The 18693-nt window shown below is 54.7% G+C and overlaps 3 protein-coding genes and 1 long non-coding RNA gene across 4 annotated transcripts in view; all 4 read left to right on the top strand.

Moving 5' to 3' along the window:
* Positions 1–18693, top strand: part of LOC135404965 (uncharacterized) — an 801303-nt gene that overhangs the window by 386080 nt on the left and 396530 nt on the right. The window lies entirely within an intron of this gene.
* LOC135404543 (uncharacterized) lies at positions 5450–11071 on the top strand. Its single transcript, XM_064639282.1, has 13 exons — positions 5450–6190; positions 6668–6747; positions 6940–7065; positions 7210–7289; positions 7407–7527; positions 7841–7930; positions 8336–8440; positions 8656–8821; positions 9287–9381; positions 9836–9985; positions 10180–10334; positions 10699–10834; positions 10919–11071. Exons 1-13 carry the CDS (start codon positions 6061–6063, stop codon positions 11069–11071), a joined length of 1587 nt encoding a protein of 528 aa, XP_064495352.1. The 5' UTR covers positions 5450–6060.
* On the top strand, positions 11222–12413 carry LOC135404542 (maestro heat-like repeat family member 5). The gene is made up of 3 exons (XM_064639281.1): positions 11222–11437; positions 11703–11858; positions 12297–12413. The coding sequence occupies exons 1-3, from the start codon at positions 11237–11239 to the stop codon at positions 12411–12413; spliced, it is 474 nt and encodes a 157-aa protein (XP_064495351.1). The 5' UTR covers positions 11222–11236.
* On the top strand, positions 12652–13453 carry LOC135405647 (uncharacterized). Its single transcript, XR_010425903.1, has 3 exons — positions 12652–12773; positions 13101–13160; positions 13247–13453. It is a non-coding gene; the product is annotated as an uncharacterized LOC135405647 (long non-coding RNA).

Raw genomic sequence — 18693 nt, 5'->3', positions numbered from 1 at the left:
TTTCTATATATTATACTTTGCCACTTTCTCTGCTCAGCACACAGGAATTTGCTGGATGCATCCATGAATGCAGAACCCACTGGAATCACGACATTTGTTCCAAATGATCCAGCTAGTGCCAGGGAAGCAGAAGTTATGACTGTGTAACAACCACACTGTGAGGAGGAACAAGACTGAAAACCACTTTCCGTAAAGGGAAGGATTTGAACTGGTGTTGGAGATGTGCAAGGCTCTGTTATTCTCCCTCCTTAAGCTGTTGACAGGACACAGTCACCTCTCTTACCTGTCATTGAAAGCTCCTTCTAGTTACACTTATGGCAGTGTAACTTTGTACCAACATCAGCCGTGCACTGTAAGGCTGCTGAGGTTTCCAAAATCCACCTTTTTTATTTCTGCTAGTTCTGCTTCGTATCCTTCAAGCCAGTACACAAGAACAAAGCTTCAGCAAAGCCTACCTAACATTTTCTTTTGTTTCTGACATCATTAGCCAACGTAAACCAAACCATTAACAGGCATCTAAAAATATTTCTGGAAGTTTTCACGTGCTCGGTGAGGATTCCAAAGTTTTCTTTGAGGGAGACTCAGGGAGACTCTAGAAGAAGATTTTTGGTCCAGGAAAAAAAAATAAATAACGCAGCTGAAGCCCAGGCACCGTTGTATGAAGCAGATTGATTAACCTTAGTGCTGCTGCGTTCCCACTGGAATACACACTGGAATGACACTGGAATGCCGCCGGATTTCCTACTGGCCGCCCGGAAGCGGCTCCTCCCGTGACTCCCAGCGCGGCAGGACCGCCTCCCGCTTCCAGCCGGCACATCCTGCCTGGCCTCGCCTCCCCTGCCCGCCCCGATCCATCCCGGCCCGCCCCGATCCCACGCGATCCTCCCTCCTGCCCGGGTGAGTGCGGGGCCGCGGGACGGGAAGGGGCTGGATGGAGGCGGCGGGAGCCGGGAGGGGGGAGCGGGGACACCGCGTGTCCTCGGAGCCGCTGTGCCCGGCGGTATTCCCGCTGTGCCCGGCGGTGTTCCCGCTGTGCCCGGCGGTATTCCCGCTGTGCCCGGCGGTATTCCCGCTGTGCCCGGCACTATTCCCGCTGTGCCCGGCGGTATTCCCGCTGTGCCCGGCGCTATTCCCGCTGTGCCCGGCGGTATTCCCGCTGTGCCCGGCGGTATTCCCGCCGCTTCCCAGGGAGCTGCCGTGGTGTGGGAGGGAACAGCCCTGGCGGGGAGCAGCTGCTCCCGTGTGGGGTTCTGCGCTGGGGTTTGTCCTCCAGCCCGGCACGGAAGGAATTGGGGGTGCTGGTGGGTGGAAAGTTGGGGCTGAGCTGGCGCTGAGCTCCCAGCCCAGAAATCCGGGCGTATCCTGCATCCCATTCAGCGGGCCGTGGGTGAGGGAGGGGGTTCTGCCCCTCTGCCGCGCTCTGGTGATTCTCCACCTGGAGCGCTGCATCCAGCTCTGGAGCTCCCAGCGTGAGAAGGGCACAGACCTGTTGGATCAAGTCCAGGGAAGGCCAGGAAGATGATGAGAGGGATGGAGCAGCTGCGGAGACAGGCTGGGAGAGTTGGGATGGCTCAATCTGGAGAAGTCTCTGTGGAGACCTCCTTGCAGCCTGTCAGGACTTAAGTGGTGCAAGAAAGATGGAGAGGGACTTTTTATGAGGGCCTGTAGCTGCAGGACAAGGGGCAATGGGTTTAAGCTGAACGGTTTAGGTTTAGACTAAATGTAAGGGAGAATTTTTTTCTGCTGGAGGGTGGTGAGGCATTGGCTCAGGTTGCCCCGAGAAGCTGTGGATGCCCCATCCCTGGCAGTGCTCAAGGCCTGGTTGGATCCTGTTGGATGGGGGTTTGAGCAACTAGATCTTGTGGAAGGTATCCCTGCCCATGGCAGGGGGCTTGGAACAGCTGTAATAACCAGCAGAAGGCTACAGAACAGCACGTGTTGTAAATGAAGCTGCGTTCTATGAATAGTAAATATCTGAATGTAACTTCTTTAAATCAGTGTGAATGAGCTGAGAGGTTGGTACAATGGATTTAGGTCTGGAATTCAAAACTATTAATCCAGGCTTGGTTGCATTTGTGTTGCTGTCATTTGGGGATGTCAGCTTTAGATCTTGGTGCCTTCAGCAGCATCTTCAGATCTTGCTGTCAGTCAGGGACTGATTTTCAGTCTTTAATTTTTTACACGTTCCCTTGCCTCATGCTGCAGTTGGGAATGTTCATTCTCTCAGGAAGGAGGTGATGTGAATTCCCTCCTGCAGGGCTGAGGTGACCCTCGGTTACTGTTGAGGGACAGGCTGTGCAGGAGCTGCTGATGAAACACTGCCCAGGAGTTAGTGGGCCAGCAAGGGTGTCCTGCTGCACAGAAGAACTTAGTGCTGCATGTAAATACCAGAACTGGAGTTGAAGTTTCAAAATACGGGATCTGTGTAAATAAAAGTATCTCAACAAATTGATAGCATTTCCTATCAAATGGGTGTAGGGAGTAGAGCTGTCATTTTTACTTAGAAATTATGGCATCAGCACGTTCAAACTTCTCAGGTGTTGGCTTTCCAGACTTGCACAGTTACCTACCTACAGTTACTTGATTTCCCCCTTAACTTTCCTGAGAATTTGGCAGCCAAACCATTTGTAGATCAACTTCTTTATTTTTGCGTAATGGTACACAATCATACTATCTGCCTGGGAAAAACCAAGTAAATGACTTCCAACTTTAAAATGAAATGTCTGTGCTTGTATGAAAGAATTCTTTTTGTTCTACATAAACAAAGTTTGACAGCTCGACAGGACTGAAAGCAGAATCTTGGCCTTTTAGTTCTTAAACTGGTCAATTTTACAAGTTTTAAACTTGTAAATGTAGTAATTACAGAGCATCAACAGGAAGGCCTAACAATGTTCCCTGTCTTCTGTAAGCTGTTGATGCTTTGGAGCAAATAGTGAGGCTCTGAAACCAGAGCTGTTCCCGGGATACTCTGAGATCCCACTGGGTAGGGTAAGAGTTGTTGCTCTGGGCCCGTGAGCTCTTGAGGTTGTGTTGCTGGTTGATTGTTTTGGTCCTCTCTCCTCTTGAACAGGAACCATGCCCAAGAAAGGAGGGAAGCATGCTGAAATGGGAAAAGAAACACAGGCACAGTGTAAACGAGCAAAGCTGGAAGCAGCTTGTTCTCCCTCAGTCCTGAGTTTTGAGAACCCAGACAGCCTCTTCGGGAGCTTGATCTCCCCCATCAAAGAAGAGGTGTTTTTCAAGGAGTACTGGGAGCAAAAGCCACTGCTCGTCCAGAGCAATGATCCCCAGGTGGCTGCTTACTGCCTGTCCCTGTTCCAGCTGTCAGACTTGAAGGAGCTGTGCAGCCAGGGCCTGTACTATGGGCGAGATGTGAATATCTGCAGTGTGTGAATGGAAAGAAGAAGGTTTTAAATAAAGAAGGCAAAGTGAATTACATGCAGCTGAAGAAGGATTTTGACCAGAAAAAGGCAACAATACAGTTTCATCAGCCTCAGAGATTTAAGGTGGGATTGTTTCATTGGATATAATTGATGCTGGCTTAATAATGTGGTGTGTTTTGCTTGAGTTGCACTAGACATGGCTTCATCTCTGTCCCCAGGGCAAGTGGTTGACATTGATGACCTGCTGAAATCTTTACATGAACTGTATTAAAACACAGTTTATACTTTTGCACTGTCCATCATGTTTCACTGCTCTGCAGTAAGAACAAAATCTGATTCATGCTATAATATGTATAATAATATATTCTTTTTAAAATTTTGCTCTGTCACGTAAAAGTTTGGAAAAAAAACCAAATGCACAAAATTGATGATTAGGCATCTGTGCTTAAATTATGCCTTCTGCCCCACTGTTCCCTTGTGCAAACTTTGTGGCTTTTGAGCCACTTCCCTTTAATGGAGGGTAAGGTGTGAAACCATGTGAAATGTTTCCAGTGTTCTTGCCAGTGAATTGCACCATGGAAAGGTACCAGCCCATTTTAGCTGAGTGTTCTCAGTCCTTGAGTTTGAGAACGAGACAGTGGTGCTGCACAGTTGTGTAAAGGACTTGGATTCTTGGAGGTGCTTTGATTCAGGTAGTCTTGAAGGTGTCAACACAATTGAATTGTGAGGTGGACCCAAATAAGATCCCAAATACAAGCTGAGTCCCAGGTATAGTGTTCCTGGCTGATGTCAGCTTTAATGGCCAAGCCATATTGGTGGCCTGAAGCCACAAGTGTGGAATTTAGGAAATAGTTGAAATCTCTGCAGAACAGAACTCTTGGTGACTGTTGAAGGCTTCATGAACAGCATTGCCACATCTTTTCTTTTTTTTTAATTCATCAATTTTTTGTAGGCGAACACCAGGACTATGAGACTTGGAAAGAGCAGCTTTAGACACGGGCCCGCTGCAGCAGCGCCTTCCAGGATCGAGCAAAGCAGAAAAACAACGGCCACTTGAGTTATTTATTGTAGGGGTTGCCCCCCCTGAGCTGTGTATTTTTCCTGACCCACAGGGGTCCCGGGGTTCAGCCATGATGTTGCCTGAAAACTGGGACTGCTCAGGGCTGGAGTGCAGCCCCAGCACAGCCTCTCCCAGAGAAGGACAGGGCAGAGGGGCTCTGGGCTGTGGGCAGTGAGGGCCAGCTGGGCTGGCAGGCAGCTCCGGGCACCTCTGGGGCTGTCAGAGAGGGGCTGTTCCAGGGCCCTTTGGGCTTCTGGGGGCTTCTTTGGTCTGATTCTGTAGAAGAGACACAGAACTGAGGCAAGAGCAGCAGGACTACAGCTCCTGGCCCCTCAGATGGACCAATGCGGCCGCTCAGCTGGGCTGTGCCAGCAGATGACAGCTCCCAGCATGCTGAGGAGCCTGATCCTTCCAGCTGGATCCCTGGGGTAGTTTAGTCTAGGCCTTCCTTGGTGAATCCAAGGAATCTCCCTGGGTGCCATCCTCCCCACTTCATCCCTAAGCCCCCCTCAAGACTCCGCCAGCCTGGCAGGGTCACTCAGCCACCCCTGGGGCAGCTCGGGGTGCCGCGCAGGGGTCTGGGGTGCGGCAAAGGCCTTGGGAGGGCTCCTGAGCAGCCTGGTGCTGGAAGAGCTGTTGAGTGGGGAAAAGCTCTTGCTGGTCAGTGGGAGAAAGAGAAAAGGCGACAAAAGCCATGATTTCAGTTAAGCTTGAGCAAACGTTATGCATTTAATGTGACTGAAGGGCTCTGAGGCCAGACTCTGCAGTGTGGGGACAGGAAAGGGATGTCCTGGGGGCACGCAGGGCTGTCTGAACATGGGGCTCCTTGGGATGTCCCAAGGAGACATGAGAACAAAGTGGGGCCTGGAGACACTCTGAGGGAAGCTGAGTGCCAAGGGCTGAGGCAGGCCTGTGTCCCCAGGGACACCCTGCCTGTTCCTGCCTGCGTGGTGGCTCCCTGGGACCCGTTGCTGGGGGCAGGTGCCATGTCAACAAGCATTGGGACCTGTGGCTAGCGGCCGGCAGCGTGTCACAGAGGGGCCCTTTGTGACACCCACTGCAGCAGGTGTGCTCAGCACGACCGTGGCCCACGGTGGGTCAGTGTCCGTCAGGACGGCGACCGGACAGGAGAGGAGTGCGGTGCTGGCGAGAAGCCCCCGACTGCAGTCCACATCTTGTCCACGACCCTTGGTGGCCCCGTGGGAACTTGGCGTTTTGCTGAGGCGTTTTGCCGAAGCATTTTTGCCTGAGGCATTTGGGCCGAGGCCTTTTGGCTGAGGCGCTTTGCCTGAGGCACTTTGCCTTGGCCTTTGGGCTGAGGTCTTTTGCCTTGGCCTTTTGGCTGTGGCCTTTTGCCTTGGCCTTTTGGCTGAGGCACTTTGCCTTGGCCTTTTGGCTGAGGCCTTTTGCCTTGGCCTTTTGGCTGAGGGACTTTGCCTTGGCCTTTTGGCTGAGGCACTTTGCCTTGGCCTTTTGGCTGAGGCCTTTTGCTGAGGCCTTTTGCCTGAGGCACTTTGCCTGAGGCGATTTGGCCGCGGCATTTTTCCCGAGGGTGTTCGACTCCACCATTCAGACGCCCTCCGTAGGCAGGCTCCCCTGTGTTCTTTGATTCACAGGATGGAGAAGAGACCCCCCGCCTGCCCCAGGCAGGCCTGGATGGAAGACAGCTCTTCCCAGGAGAGCCGCTCTCCAGGTCTGCAGCTTCCGTCCTCCTGCGAGGTGACCACCATGCAGCCCCTCAAGCTCGGTGAGTGAGGGGCCCTGTGGGGCTGGGCAGGGCTGGGGCCCACCAGCACACCCTGTAGCACACCAGGATCCCACTTTCCTGGCCAGCTGACAATGAGGGTCCTGGGGGTCAGCCATGATGTTGCCTGAAAGCTGGGACTGCTCAGGGCTGGAGCGTGGCCCCAGCACAGCCTCTCCCAAAGAAGGACAGGGCAGAGGGACTCTGGGGTGTGGGCAGCGAGGGCCAGCTGGGCTGGCAGGAGGCAGCCGTGCTGTGGGAGCCTGGGCCTTTCCTGCCTGTCTGCCATTGCTTTCCTCAGCCCGGGGCACTGGGGCTTTCCCAGGCATGGCAGCTCCTCTGCTGGGCACCCTCCAGCCAGGAGCTGCAAGGGAAGGCCGTGCCAAGGCAGTGGGCAGAGAGCTGGGTGGAGGGCAGATATCCTCTGCCCCCTCCTCTCGCTGGACCCTCTGCAGCTCTCCCTGCTCTTTCCCCCCTTAGATGCCAGCTGGTTGCCCATCTACAAGGAGGAGCAGGAAGCTGTTGATTCCATCCTGGCCTTTGTCACCAGCCCCAACAAGGTAACTGTGGCCAGCTGGAGGGCGGCTGTGCTGCTGTCTGCTGGCAGGGGCTCTGCTGCCGGGCTGCTGGAGGGGTGCTGGCAGGGCAGGGCTGCTTCTCCCGCAGGGCACTGCACCCCCTGTGCTGTGGTCCTGCTGGCTGTGTCCGCCCACTCACAATCCGTGTTTGTGTCTCTGTCCCCTGGCTGGCAGGAGGAGAGAGACAAGGCCACATTTCTCCAGAGCATCTCCGTGCTGTGCAGAAGCGCCTTGAACCATGGCCTGACCCAGGGCCTGGATTTGTTCTGCGACATGTACCAGCTGGCAGAGAACATCAAGGTGAGGGCACTCTGGGCAATGTGGCGAAGGGAGCAAAGCCCCCTGGCACAGGCAGCCTGTGTGGACAGCGCTTGGGCGGGTCAGGGACTGGAGGCCCTGGGTGCTGGCAGCTGCCAGCAGGTGCCATCCGGTTGTGCTCTGCAGGCGCTGCTGGAAGAAGAGCCAAGGGACCAGCTGTGCACAGACCTTCGGCATCTTTCCATGCTGGCTCTGGAGAAATTGAGGTACCTGCCCATCTGTCGTGGGCCCCCTGGCCCAGAGGTCCAATGCCACCCACACGAGTCGTCGAGGGGCTGCTCCCAGCACCCGTGTGCAACCCGTGTCCTGCCCTCTCCCTGCAGCTTGGTGGACACAGCGCTGGAGGGCAAAGCCAAAAGCCTCCTCCGCACGTGTTTCTCAAGTGTCTTCTGGCTGCCTGCAGAGAAGGAAATGCCAAAAGCAGACCTTGCCCTCTATATCAAGGTAAGTGCTGGCTAAGCTCCAGGGGCCTCCAGCCCCTCTGGCCTGCTCCCTGGCTACCCCATGCTGCCACAGGAGCAGGGATCCCAGGCAGGGCAGGGTCTTTCCCACCCTCATGCCTCTGTCCTTTTCCCATGGGCCTGGCTGCATCCCGTGCCACAGGCAGCTCTGCCCCCTAAGACTGTCTATGCCCATGTCTCTTCAGGGAAGTGTGGGCATCCTCCTCCTCCTCCTGTGGCACAGGGGGTTCAGATGGCTCTCCTGGGGCTGGGAGGAACAGCAGAATGACTGCCACTGCTCTCTGTGTTCCTTGCAGACCCTGAACTCCATGGACAGCATGCTGAGGACAGTGGTGCTCAGCTTTCCTGCCTCTCGAGTCAGCGAGGAGCTGCAGGGCATCTTGGAGGTCTGGCACAAGCAAAAAGGGGGGGGGGGGGCAGGGCTGTTCCTCAGCCTGGAGGGGAGGGTTTGCCCACTGCTGGCTGAGTGGTGCCCAGAGCAGTGCTGAACAGGCAGAGTGCCCTGTAGGGAGGGTGCCCACCTCCTGTGGGGAAGCAGGGGCAGGCCCCAGGCTCTTGTGGAGCACAGGGGCTGCAGAGGGTGGCACCAGCCCTCCTGCCTGGCCATGAGGTTGGCTCTGGGCCTGTGTGCCCGACCTGGGTGGGAATCCAGGGGCAGACACCCCACTGCAGGCTTTGCTGGAGGGGAGAGGAAGCCTTGATGGATGGGGCGAGCGTGGCCCAGCAGTGGAGCTGTGCTGCTGGTGTTGGAGTCTGCTCCCAGGGCTCACCCCCTGCTTCTCTTGTCCCAGCTGCTGCTGGACTTCACCAGATGCGAGAGAGAGGCTGTGAGGGAGAGGGCCATGGCAAGGATCGATGTGCTGACCCGTGTGCTGTCCGACTATTCCACTCTGCAGGTAAGGACCAGGCCCCCTCCAGCCAGGCCCTGCCCCCATCCCTGCTGCTCTCCATGCCAGGGCTGCTGCCCACATGGCTGCTCTGAGAGATGGGGATGCAGGGCCCTGAAAAGCCTGGTCTCTCCAGGAATCCAGCCCTGGGCAGACTCTCGGGAGGGGGGCTTTGGCACCACCTTTGTGCCCTCAGCCCTTCTGCTCATGCCTCCCTCATCCAGGCCAATGCCAACGCCAGAAGAGGCACTGCTGGACCTGTCTGCTCTGGGGAGATCCAGCTCCCGCTCCTAGGAAAGCTGCTGGGGCGTCTCATCCTTTTCCGGTTCTCCGAGGAACAGACAAGCTGTGCAGCTTTCCATGCTCTTTTTGCCCTGGCTGAGTTCATCTGTAAGTAAAAAAGGCAGAGCAGTGCTGGGCTTTATCTGCTCTATCTCCTGATAGATCTGCTTCCTGACCTCCTTTGCCCCTCCCAGCTGCTTCCCAGAGCTTCCCAGCTGCCCCTTTGCTGCAGAGGCTGAGTGCTCTGCTCAAGGCCAGGATCTGTTTGCTGCTGCTCTCCTTCCTCCCCTTGCTTTCAGGATCTTGGAGCCCACTGGTGTGTGGGCCCCACAGCCAAAGCCCCTCTTGACTTCCCTGTCCCAAAGCCACATCTTCCCTGGTGGGGAAGAGCAGATCCCCCACCCTGGCTGGCCCCTCCAGTGCCTGTAGCAAGAAGCTGTTCCTGATGCCCTCCCAAAATCCTGGACTGCTCCTGTCCTGCCCCCTTGCCAGCAGATGCCAGGGAGGTTTGGTGAGCTTGCTGGCAAAGCTGCTCTGCCTTCCTGACTCTTGTGTGTTTGCCCCGGTGTTTAGTCGAATCCAGGCTAAAGGACAGAGCAGACCAAGTCCACTGGGAAGCCGTGACCACCTCCGCGCTGTGTTCTCTGAGCGCCAGGGACTGTGCCAAGGTGAGGAGCTGCGCCCTTGCTGGGACTCCTGTCCATGGCACCAGCAGGGCACTGGTGTGAGCCAAAGGACCCCGCAGCAGTGGGGCTGGCGTGCCCTCAGCTCCCTGGGGAGAGGGTTCACACCGTCCTTGAGCAGGGACAGCATGAGGGCTGCACTCCAGTGGCCCAGCAGCAGCTTCAGCCCCAGCAGGAGCTCCAGTGCTCCTGGCCACCAGCAAGTCCCTGGTTCTCAGTGGGGCCAGCAGCCTGTGCCCATGAGCCCTTCTCCCCCAGCAGGAGGGCCCTCTCTGCTCATCCTCTGCCATGCAGGGACTGCAGGCACTGCTGCCAGCTTTGCTGTGGGCACTGCTGTCAGCAGTGGTGGGCACGTCCGGCCAGGGCCCCTCGAGCTGCTCAGCCAAGCAGCACCGTCAGGGCACTCAGCGCAACATCTCTTCCTTCCTTGCTGCCATAGACCTTTGGAAAATACCTGCAGTCCCACGAGAGGATGGATGTCATCCTCGTGGCCATCGAGGCGCTGGGAGATGCCAGCATCCTCGACCAGCAGGTGCCCAGCAGCCTGCTGGATGTGGCCTTGGAAGACCCGGACGTCTGGCTGACGGACGTAAGTGGCCTGTGGCTGCATTGTCGTGCCCTTCAGCCCTCTTGGGCCTTGTTCCTCCCTGCATCCCTCCCTCCCGAGCACAGGGGACTTGGGCCCCCCAAGCCACCTCAAGGCAGCAGAGAGGAATGGGAAGGGCAACTGAGCACATGACTGCACTCCGGGGGCAGTGCCATCCTCACCTGTATCCCCTGCAGGCGCCCAAGATAGTCAGCAGCATCCTTGAGAGCCTGCCATACTGCAGCACACAGGCAGCGTGGGAGAAAGCGGAGTCACTGCTTCGCCTGATGACCAACCTGTACCCCACCACAGTGGTCATCCTCCTGTGCAAGGCGGCTCTTCAAGGAGACAGGTACTGGCCCTGATGGCCTTGAGGGTGGGCTTGTTCCCTGTGGGGAGAGGGACCCCAAGACTCTCTGGCTGCCAGAGCCAAGGAATGCTGCGGGACAGCCTGCAGAGTCAGGCCCTCCATCCCCCCACGCTTTCCAGCCCTGCTGGCTGGGCTGGCTTCACAGCAGCCAAAGCTGGCCCAGCCAGCCCAGAGCCAGCACGGTGCTCCAGCCCCACGGGGAACACGCCCTCAGCCCCGTCCTGCCCACACGGGCAGGGCCCCCGGGGACACGCAGCCAGGGCTCCAAGGGGTAGGTTCTGGGGGGCTGCTCCAGGCCACAGCACTGTGGCTGAGGCAGCCCTGCTGACAGCGCTCTGCCTTCCAGCACTGCGCCAGAGCTGTGGGAGCTGATGTCCTCCATGCCGGAGACGCTGGCCAAGATCTTGGAGGGCTTTGCCAACCTGCTGCACAGACAGTGCTTCCGCTGCTCCGCAGAAGGCCCCCGCACCCAGCCCATGGCTGTGAGTGACCACCAAAGGCCCTGGTCCCCTCCCGCCAGCCCTGCAGGCTCTGCTGGCCCCTCACAGCTCTGTTTGCTCCTGCAGTCATCCTCCAGGAAGGCTGAGTGGGAGGATTTGGCTGACGAGCCCGACATCGAGAGCCATCAGGGCTGTCCAAACGAGAGGACGGCCAGGCTGCTGCTGGAAGGGCTCATCGGGCTGTCCCAGAGAGCCGAGATGGTGAGCAGGGCGGTGTGAGGGGCAGCCCTGTTGGCAAATGGGGGCTGGGGCTGTGTGGAAAGCAGTGCTTTGGCCTGGCCTGGGACTCAGAACGTGGGGTGACTGCTCCAAACACCCTCCCTGCCATGGTGGGGCCTGGGGTGGCTGCCTGGGGAGCTTTTCAGGCACGGCCCTCTTCACCCAATGGACATTCTCTTCTCTCTACAGGCCAGAAACATCGAACTCTTCCTGCCGGGCATGATGAAGATCCTGCAAGCTGGCAGCGAAGATGCCCAGATGAAGATCCTGCTGGCCTTGCAAAACGTTCTGCGTCAGCTGAAGAAGAGCAAGGCCAGCTTCATCGCTGTGCAGCTTGTGGGGAGGCTCCTGCCCCTCTTTGACTCGGTAAGGCTGATGTGGAGCCTGAGCCCCTCAGATGGGCACTGGACAATGACAGCTGCCCTGCAGCCCAGCCCTGCGAGCAGCACTTGGAGCCAGCTCCACTCCCCTGGGCTCTCCTGGGATGGCTTCTGGGCCATGCAGCCCAGTCCTGCTTCCTCTGAGATGTGAGGCCGCAGCCGCTGCCCTCCCCTCAGCCATGATCACGGCCCTCTGCACTGTGGGCAGGGAGCTGCTGTTTGCAAAACTCCCTTTTCCTGCTTCCTGCCAGGAGTGCAGCGAGCTGCGAGAGCTGTCCATCCGCATGCTCACGGAGCTGCTGCAGTTGGTGGTCGGCAGGGATGAGAAGAGGATGAGGAAGGAGGTGTGGCGGGCACTGGTGCCTCTCCTCTTCCGCATGAGCGACCAGGTCCCCAGCGTGGCCAAGGTACAGGTTTGAAGGCTGAGCCCTGACACACAGAGGGCTGGGCTGACACCCCCAGGGCTCCTGGGCATCAGGGCAGGGGCTGCTGGCAGCGGGCAGCGCTCCCCCAGCACAGCCCGTGGGAAGGTCCATGCAGAGCCAGCGCCAGCAGGGCCAGAGAAGCTGGCACGGCCCTGTGCAACACCGGCCCTGCCTGCTCCTGCAGGGCTCGGCAGCAGCCTGTGACCACCACGGCCTGAGCAGGGGCATCCCCACAGGCTGTGTCAGAGGCCAGGCCTTTGGGCCTCCATGCCTGTCCCCCAGGGTTGTCCCCAAAAGGCTCCCAGACATTTGGGCTAGGGCATGTCCCAGATTCCTAAAGGCAGGATCCCCCAGGAGCAAAGCCAAGATGTCTCCTTGCCCAGGCCCCCGGGCCATCTCTCAGCTCATGCTGTCCTGCAGGCCTCCAGGGAAGCCCTTCTTGCTGCCGCAGAGCTGCTGAAGTGGAAGACGCTCAAGCACCTGCTGCAGAGAGAGCGGCTGTGGGAGCTTGGAGCGTGCTTGGTAAGGACAAACTGAGGGGCCCGGGCTGGGGGAGGGCTGCCCTCATCCCATGTCTGGGCTGGGGGCTCTGCAGCTGGGCAGAGCCTGGAGCTGCATCCCTGTTGCTGCCCTCAAGAACAGAGCCCCAGGGGCTCTTCTGCTGGCCCCTGTCCCTTCCCTGTAGCCAGCAGGAGGGGAGGCCTCTCCGTCCCAGGGGGTGCTGGCGGGAGGCACTGCTCCAGCCAACTGCCCCAGTGACAGCCCTGGAGAGACATGCCTTGTTCTCTCTGCAGCTTCAGAAGAGCAGGAGCAGGGCTGAAGACTTCATCCACCAGAGCCTGCCCTACCTGCAGGACCCTCAGGCCAACGTGCGCCTGGCGGCCGTCAGGTTCATCGGTGAGTGCCAGCCCCTGCGGTGCCTCTGGGGCAGCCTGGCCCTTGTGCCACTGCTGCCCCAGCAACGAGGGGCAGTCCTGGGGCTACCCCAGCAACGAGGGACAGTCCTGGGGCTGCCCCAGCCCCGGCCACCCCGGGCAGGGCCTTGCCTCCCTCTGCCAGCCCTGCCCACACAGCAGGGCTTGGTGGCCGCCTTGCTCAGTCCCATTGCCCTGAGCTTCTGGGGGCTCCTGGGCTCAGCCCTGCTGAGGGGGAGGAGGGTAGGTCTGGGGGCCCTGCTGCTGGGAGCAGGCTGGGGAGCAGGGGCTAATGGAGCTCTGTGCCCAGGACTCATCACACGGCGCTTGAGGGAGCAGACCACAGAGAGTCAGGCTGACATCCTGAGCGGTGAGTGGGGAGTGTGGTCTGTGGGGAATCCAGAGGCTCTCTGCAGACGGGGGGTTTTATCTGGGCTCTGTTTCTCTCCATTGCAGCACTTCAGCCCTTGGAGAATGACTGGGACATCTCTGTCAGCTCCCTGGCAGCTCGGACAACCTCCATTCTGAGGAGTCCTTGCGTGCAGCAAAGACCAAGAGGCCTCCTGCGAGCACTGCGCTGCTGCTGGCCGTGAGCCCGGCAGAGGTGCAGCTTGCCTTGGCTAAAGGACTGGGGCTGAATAAAGCTGCAACAACGTGCCCAAAGCCCTGGTGTCCTTCAGCTGCGCGGTGCTGAGTGTGCCGAGCCGACCCTGTCCTTCCTGGGCTGTCCCGCAGGCAGCGGGACGCTCCCCCCTCAGCACCCCTGGCCCCAGGCTTGTGGGACAAGCTCAGTCCTGGCTGGGGCTTTCCCCGGGAGAAGCCGCCTTGGCTAAAGGACAAGCTGCTGCCCGAGCTTCTCTCCCCATTTCAGGGCCACTGCCAATGTCACCCTGCCCTCTGCCGGTGTGAAGCTATTCCCCCTTGTCCTGTCACTCCAGGCCCTCGTCAAAAATCCATCTCTAGCTCCCTTGGAGCCTCTTTTAGGTACTGGAAGGGGCTGGAAGGTCACCCCAAAACCTTCTCTTCTCCAGCCTGGGCAGCCACAGTTCTCCCTGTGTCCCCACACGGTGCCCCACTCTGTGACCCCTCTGTCCTCCCAGGCCCAGCACCCCAGGAGGTGGCACAGCAGCAAGCCCTGTGCTGCAGCTGCCACAGGACCAGGAGCTCACCTGGAGACATTGCCAGACTCCAGATTGTCCCACATCATGACCACTGCCCTCAAACTTCCCCCACAGCAGCTTGGGCTCCCTCCCCTCCCTTAGTCCATCCCCCCAGGCCTGCTGAGGTGGCACTTTTGGGGCAGTCATGCTTATTTTGGGCAGTGGGATGTGTCAGCAGCTCTGGGAGATGGAGGGTGGCAGGTCTGGGGGGGGCTTTGGGCTGAGTGTGGCTGCGGGGGTTGGCTGTCTTCCAGAGATTGGAATGTCACAGCTGCAGGGCCCAAATCCCCCTCCAACACCCCAAAAGGCTTCACTTGTCCCCAAACTACAGGCACAGAGCCCTTTAGTTTTCTGCAGGGGGCCTCAAATTTCATCCCTGGTATCCCAAACTATCCCCATCGGCCTTGAATTGTAGCTGCAGAGCCACACGTTTCCTTGGTGGACTCCAAATTCCATCTCCAGTACCACAAAATGCCCCACTGAGCCCTGCATTGCAGCTGTGTGGCCTCAAAGGGTCTCTGGTGACCCTCCCTAGGCACTGAAGGATGGAATCATGAAGGAACGCTCAGCCCTGAGTGGGCTGCAGAGGATCCCAGAGCTCCTGGGAAGTGCTGGGGCTCCAGAGCTTGAAGCTGGAAATGAGTGGAGAGCTCTGTATTACACTTGTGGCATGGAAAGCCCTGGCAGGGTGGTTTCTTCTGGGGGGCTTGGGGTGCACTGAAGGCCTCAGGAGGCTTTGTGTGTGATCATGAGGAAGCTTTTCTTGATGGAAATGGTTGTCAGGCATTGGAAGGGGCTGCCCGGAGAGGTGGCAACACTTGTAATGTTTTTTCAACTAATTTTTATTTCCTTCAAAGAGGGGCTTTTCTTTTTGCTATTCCTTAATATAGCAGGTTTGCATTAAAGGGAATCTTGTCTAATTTCCAATTATTTTCCTGTTTTAAGTAGTGTAGCTTTTTAATCAGAGTGTCGTTTCCCAATTCTTTTAAAATTGAAATAAAAATATTTTTTTCACTTCAGCTTCCTCTACTTTCTAGAAGAAATATCTATTAATGTATCTAATGAAAATTAGAGCAATGTAGGTACTTTCAGATAAGCATGTGCTGTTTTTCTGTACCACTGAATGTCTGATTTTTACCGTGGGTCACCATTCTGAATTTGTATGAAATCCTGACGAAATTTAAGGATTTAGATCAAAATAATTTATGGGGCAAAACAAACCAAAAAATTCTTACTGTTTGCGACACTAACACAGAACCTTAAGTCTGAAATTGGAGAAGGATGGCCATGTGCTGTGGTAAGTTGTTATATCAGGGTGTATGGAATAGAAGTTCCTTGTTCTCGGTCTAATCAAGCCATTTACAGTGTCCTTGTACAGAATTGCACATTTATTTATATGATAACCTGCTGAAATATAATTAGCTACCCCTATGCATGTGAGAACAGTCCAGTAGTTAGCACTGAAAATTCTGTATCTGAGACACTGAATGAAAAGGAGAGTTGCTGAGAGGCTTGTTTGGGGGAGAGTGTTTTTTTGGTTTGTTTTTGTGGGGGTCTTTTAGTGCCAAATGAAGGTTGGATCATGAAAATCAGTCTTGTTACAGACAAAAACTGTAAAGGCATTTAAACGCTTTCAGACATTGTAACCATTTTCCTTTCTTTCACTTTCTACCCCTTGCAAATCAGAGACAGTTCCTAGAGGACAGGAGAATAAAATAAACAAAAAAGAAATTATTTTTCTACTGTGTCAGGCCTGTGTCAGCTCTGTTTTGAATGCATTTGAATCCTGCTGCTTCCAGGCTCTTTTTCAAGTAGCACCAGATAAGTACCTGTGAACTACTGAGATGAGAGTGATCATTCTTACTTCACAAAAGGTTTCTCTTTTTTTTTCCTATCCTGTGTCCCTTTTGTGTTACATGCTATGGAGTGACTATATTTTTGTTCTAAGCTAATTCACTGCTGCTGTTTTGGGTACAACTAATGTCAAGCAGCAAACCTGTAACATGCCAGAAACAGGCTACAGTGGGTTGAAGACACAGCTTATGTTTGATGGTGTGTCAATACAGAGAGTTAGTTGGGTTTATCTGATAGCCTGGCAGAAAGAGAGAGGAGCAGGACAAACTGTTTTCAGTAACTGTGCTGTTCAGACACCTGTTCAGATGGAGAGTGCTTTGGAACTACTGATATGCTTTGAATAAGAAAAGAATAATCACCAGTCCATTGGCACTGGCTTATCAGGAAGGAAGTAAAATGCCAGCACTTTTACATGAGCAAAAGGAAATGTTTTAGGCACTTTGGGCCATTTTTGCATTGAAATTAAATAGCAGGGTGCTTTTGAGTGTGCTGTGATGAGTGGAAGGATTTATTACCTTGACAGAATGACAGGTGAATGTGTTCAGAGAGGAGTCCTCAGCAACAGTAACAGCTCTTTGGATAAGTGGCCACATCTATTCCTGCTTTTGGTAGAGATTCAGTAATTCTCTCCTTTCTTTCTCCCTGAAGTGCAGTGGCTCACTTACAATGTGCAGTTTTTCAGAGTGTAACACACTTGTGCATTTTGTAATATCCTGGCAGCATGTTTGATATTGGGCGTGTAACAGGCTGTTCATAAAATAATGCTGGATCATTGACTGGTGTGTCCTCTGCCTTCAGTCACTGGGTATTTTCATGTTCCAAAAAGAATATATCTCAGCCTGTGCTGGGAAGGGAAGGTGTGATTCACCATTAACTTACCCCAGCAGGCATGAAACATGCTCAGATGCACTATTATCTTCTCAAAGTTGACTGATTTTTTTTTTGTACCTTTTCAAAATTGATTTCTAGGTTCTTTCACGTGCTTACAATTAATTTGGGGATATTCAAATTCAATGAGTGATAGTGCACGAACATATTTGATTGATTTTGGATTCTAATTGATTCCTGTCAATGAGATCCCTGTGACACTCTGAAATCAATGCTATGTGATTCAACCAAGGCACCACTGTTCTGTACATTAGGTAGCAGTCGGGAATTTAGGAACTAAATGTTCACAAGCTATAAATGGAGAAAATGTTTAGATTTCAATAGCCCTTTGTTTGGCATTTATTCACCCAAATATGTTTCTTGGGAAAGTTAGTTTTCCAAAGGGCAGGCTTTCAGTAAAAGAAAGGTCATTGATTTAAGGTTTATTAAATTTTAGCTAAAAACAACAGGCTCTATTTGGGTGTAAAATAATTTAAGTATTTCCTGCAGGCAACCTTCATGCTTTAGAGCTGTTGCTCAAAGGTTTCATTCTTCTCTGAAGATGTCAACTGTAAATATAAAAATGCCTCCCTGAAAATGTAATGGTTCAAAGATTCTAACTGAAATAAAAATTCCTGCCTGGGGAAAGCACTATAATCAAAAGAAAGTGCTCTTAACTTTTTTTTCCTGTGGAGGCTACACTTGAAAAGAGTGCTTCAAGGCAGCAGGGTTGGTAGGGAATGCCAGTTTTTATTTATTTATTTATCTACTCTCCCCCACAGATGATGACAGTCCAGCTTTGGAATCAGCAACACACTTCAGCCACTAATACAAGGCAATATGTGAGCTGCTGCTGCTTCCAAAATGCAGTATCCTGGCATTTCAGCCAACTTTATAATCTGGCAAAAAACCACTTGGCAATATTAAAATCTAGCTTCTGAAGCACTTTTATTTCTGAAAGCTTTTGATGTCTTTTATATCTTTTTAGCATATATTCAATTTCTTGGGAGTAGTGGTCAGGATGTACACTTGATGGATGACTGGGGTGGGGAGTCTCCCCTCACCCCCAGCTTTTTTTTCCCTCCCCTTTAATTTTAAAAAGAGGTGTGATAATTGTGCATTAGGTAAGGCTGGAACATGAATCCTGCAGATGCAGCTGTTTGACAACATTAATGTGGGGGGTTTGTACCATTGTTAGGTAAGTTAGCAGAGATTTTCCAAGCTGAGAAGGACAGCCTGCTGCCAAACTCTGGCATCTGTCTTAAGAAATCTTTTGCTTCAAGGATGCCCTGAGGGAAATGATGACTGGATGCTTTTCTGAAGCCACAAAGGGCCTGTTTTCTCTTCCATAGCATTCAGAATGGAACACCTTGTTCCAGCCTGCCTGCTCAGGGTTTTGTGGTGCTGGGTTAGGGTTTTCATGTGTTTTTTCTTCTGGGATAAAGTTGTGTACAGTGAATATTGATTATTCATCCCATGTCTAGTTCACTGTCTACATCTTGAATTTGACCCAGAGTCTGTGTAAATGAGGAATGCATTGAAACAAAGTCAGGGATCCTTCAGTGACTTGTTTTTGTGAGTTCAATCTTCTGAGACCTCTGATGAGTCTGGCAGGGCAGTGCCTGTGTGCAGAGGGGCAGGGAAACAGAGTCCCAGCACAGCAGCAGTGCCAGGGAGCAGCAGCATTTGGCCTGTTGAGAGCTGCTCTTTTTCTCCTGCCCCCCTCCCCTTCTGGGCCTGGGGTGAGGCCTCAGTGCTCTGGGCCTTGGTCCCTGGGCTGGGCTGGGTCAGTCCTGTGGCCATGGCACTGCTGGCATGAGCTGGGCTCCACTGCACTCTTTCCACCACACAAGGGGCTCCATTTGCTCCGGGCACAGCCTGAAGCCTCAGCTCTTCTTCTCCAGGGCTCTCAAGAAGAAGGCCAAGGAGCAGACTCTCCAGAGGGTCCCTGCCTTGCTGGTTTCTCCCTGGAGTCCGTGTGCTGCCCTCAGGGTCCCACTGTGGGGGCTGGAGGGGCTGAGG

The sequence above is a fragment of the Pseudopipra pipra genome, chromosome W (genome assembly GCF_036250125.1).
Source record: "Pseudopipra pipra isolate bDixPip1 chromosome W, bDixPip1.hap1, whole genome shotgun sequence".
NCBI lineage: Eukaryota > Metazoa > Chordata > Aves > Passeriformes > Pipridae > Pseudopipra > Pseudopipra pipra.
The sequence above is the reverse complement of the archived record's forward strand: the minus strand, read 5'-3'. Positions and strand labels throughout refer to the sequence as shown.

Bases quoted from the DNA above. Each gene is read 5' to 3' on its own strand.
- LOC135404543 (XM_064639282.1), top strand. From the start codon at position 6,061: ATGGAGAAGAGACCCCCCGCCTGCCCCAGGCAGGCCTGGATGGAAGAC. The intron at 7,528-7,840 runs GTAAGTGCTGGC...TGTTCCTTGCAG, and splicing joins ACCTTGCCCTCTATATCAAG to ACCCTGAACTCCATGGACAG. The intron at 7,931-8,335 runs GTCTGGCACAAG...CTCTTGTCCCAG, and splicing joins AGCTGCAGGGCATCTTGGAG to CTGCTGCTGGACTTCACCAG.
- LOC135404542 (XM_064639281.1), top strand. From the start codon at position 11,237: ATGGACATTCTCTTCTCTCTACAGGCCAGAAACATCGAACTCTTCCTG. The intron at 11,438-11,702 runs GTAAGGCTGATG...GCTTCCTGCCAG, and splicing joins TCCTGCCCCTCTTTGACTCG to GAGTGCAGCGAGCTGCGAGA. The intron at 11,859-12,296 runs GTACAGGTTTGA...GCTGTCCTGCAG, and splicing joins AGGTCCCCAGCGTGGCCAAG to GCCTCCAGGGAAGCCCTTCT.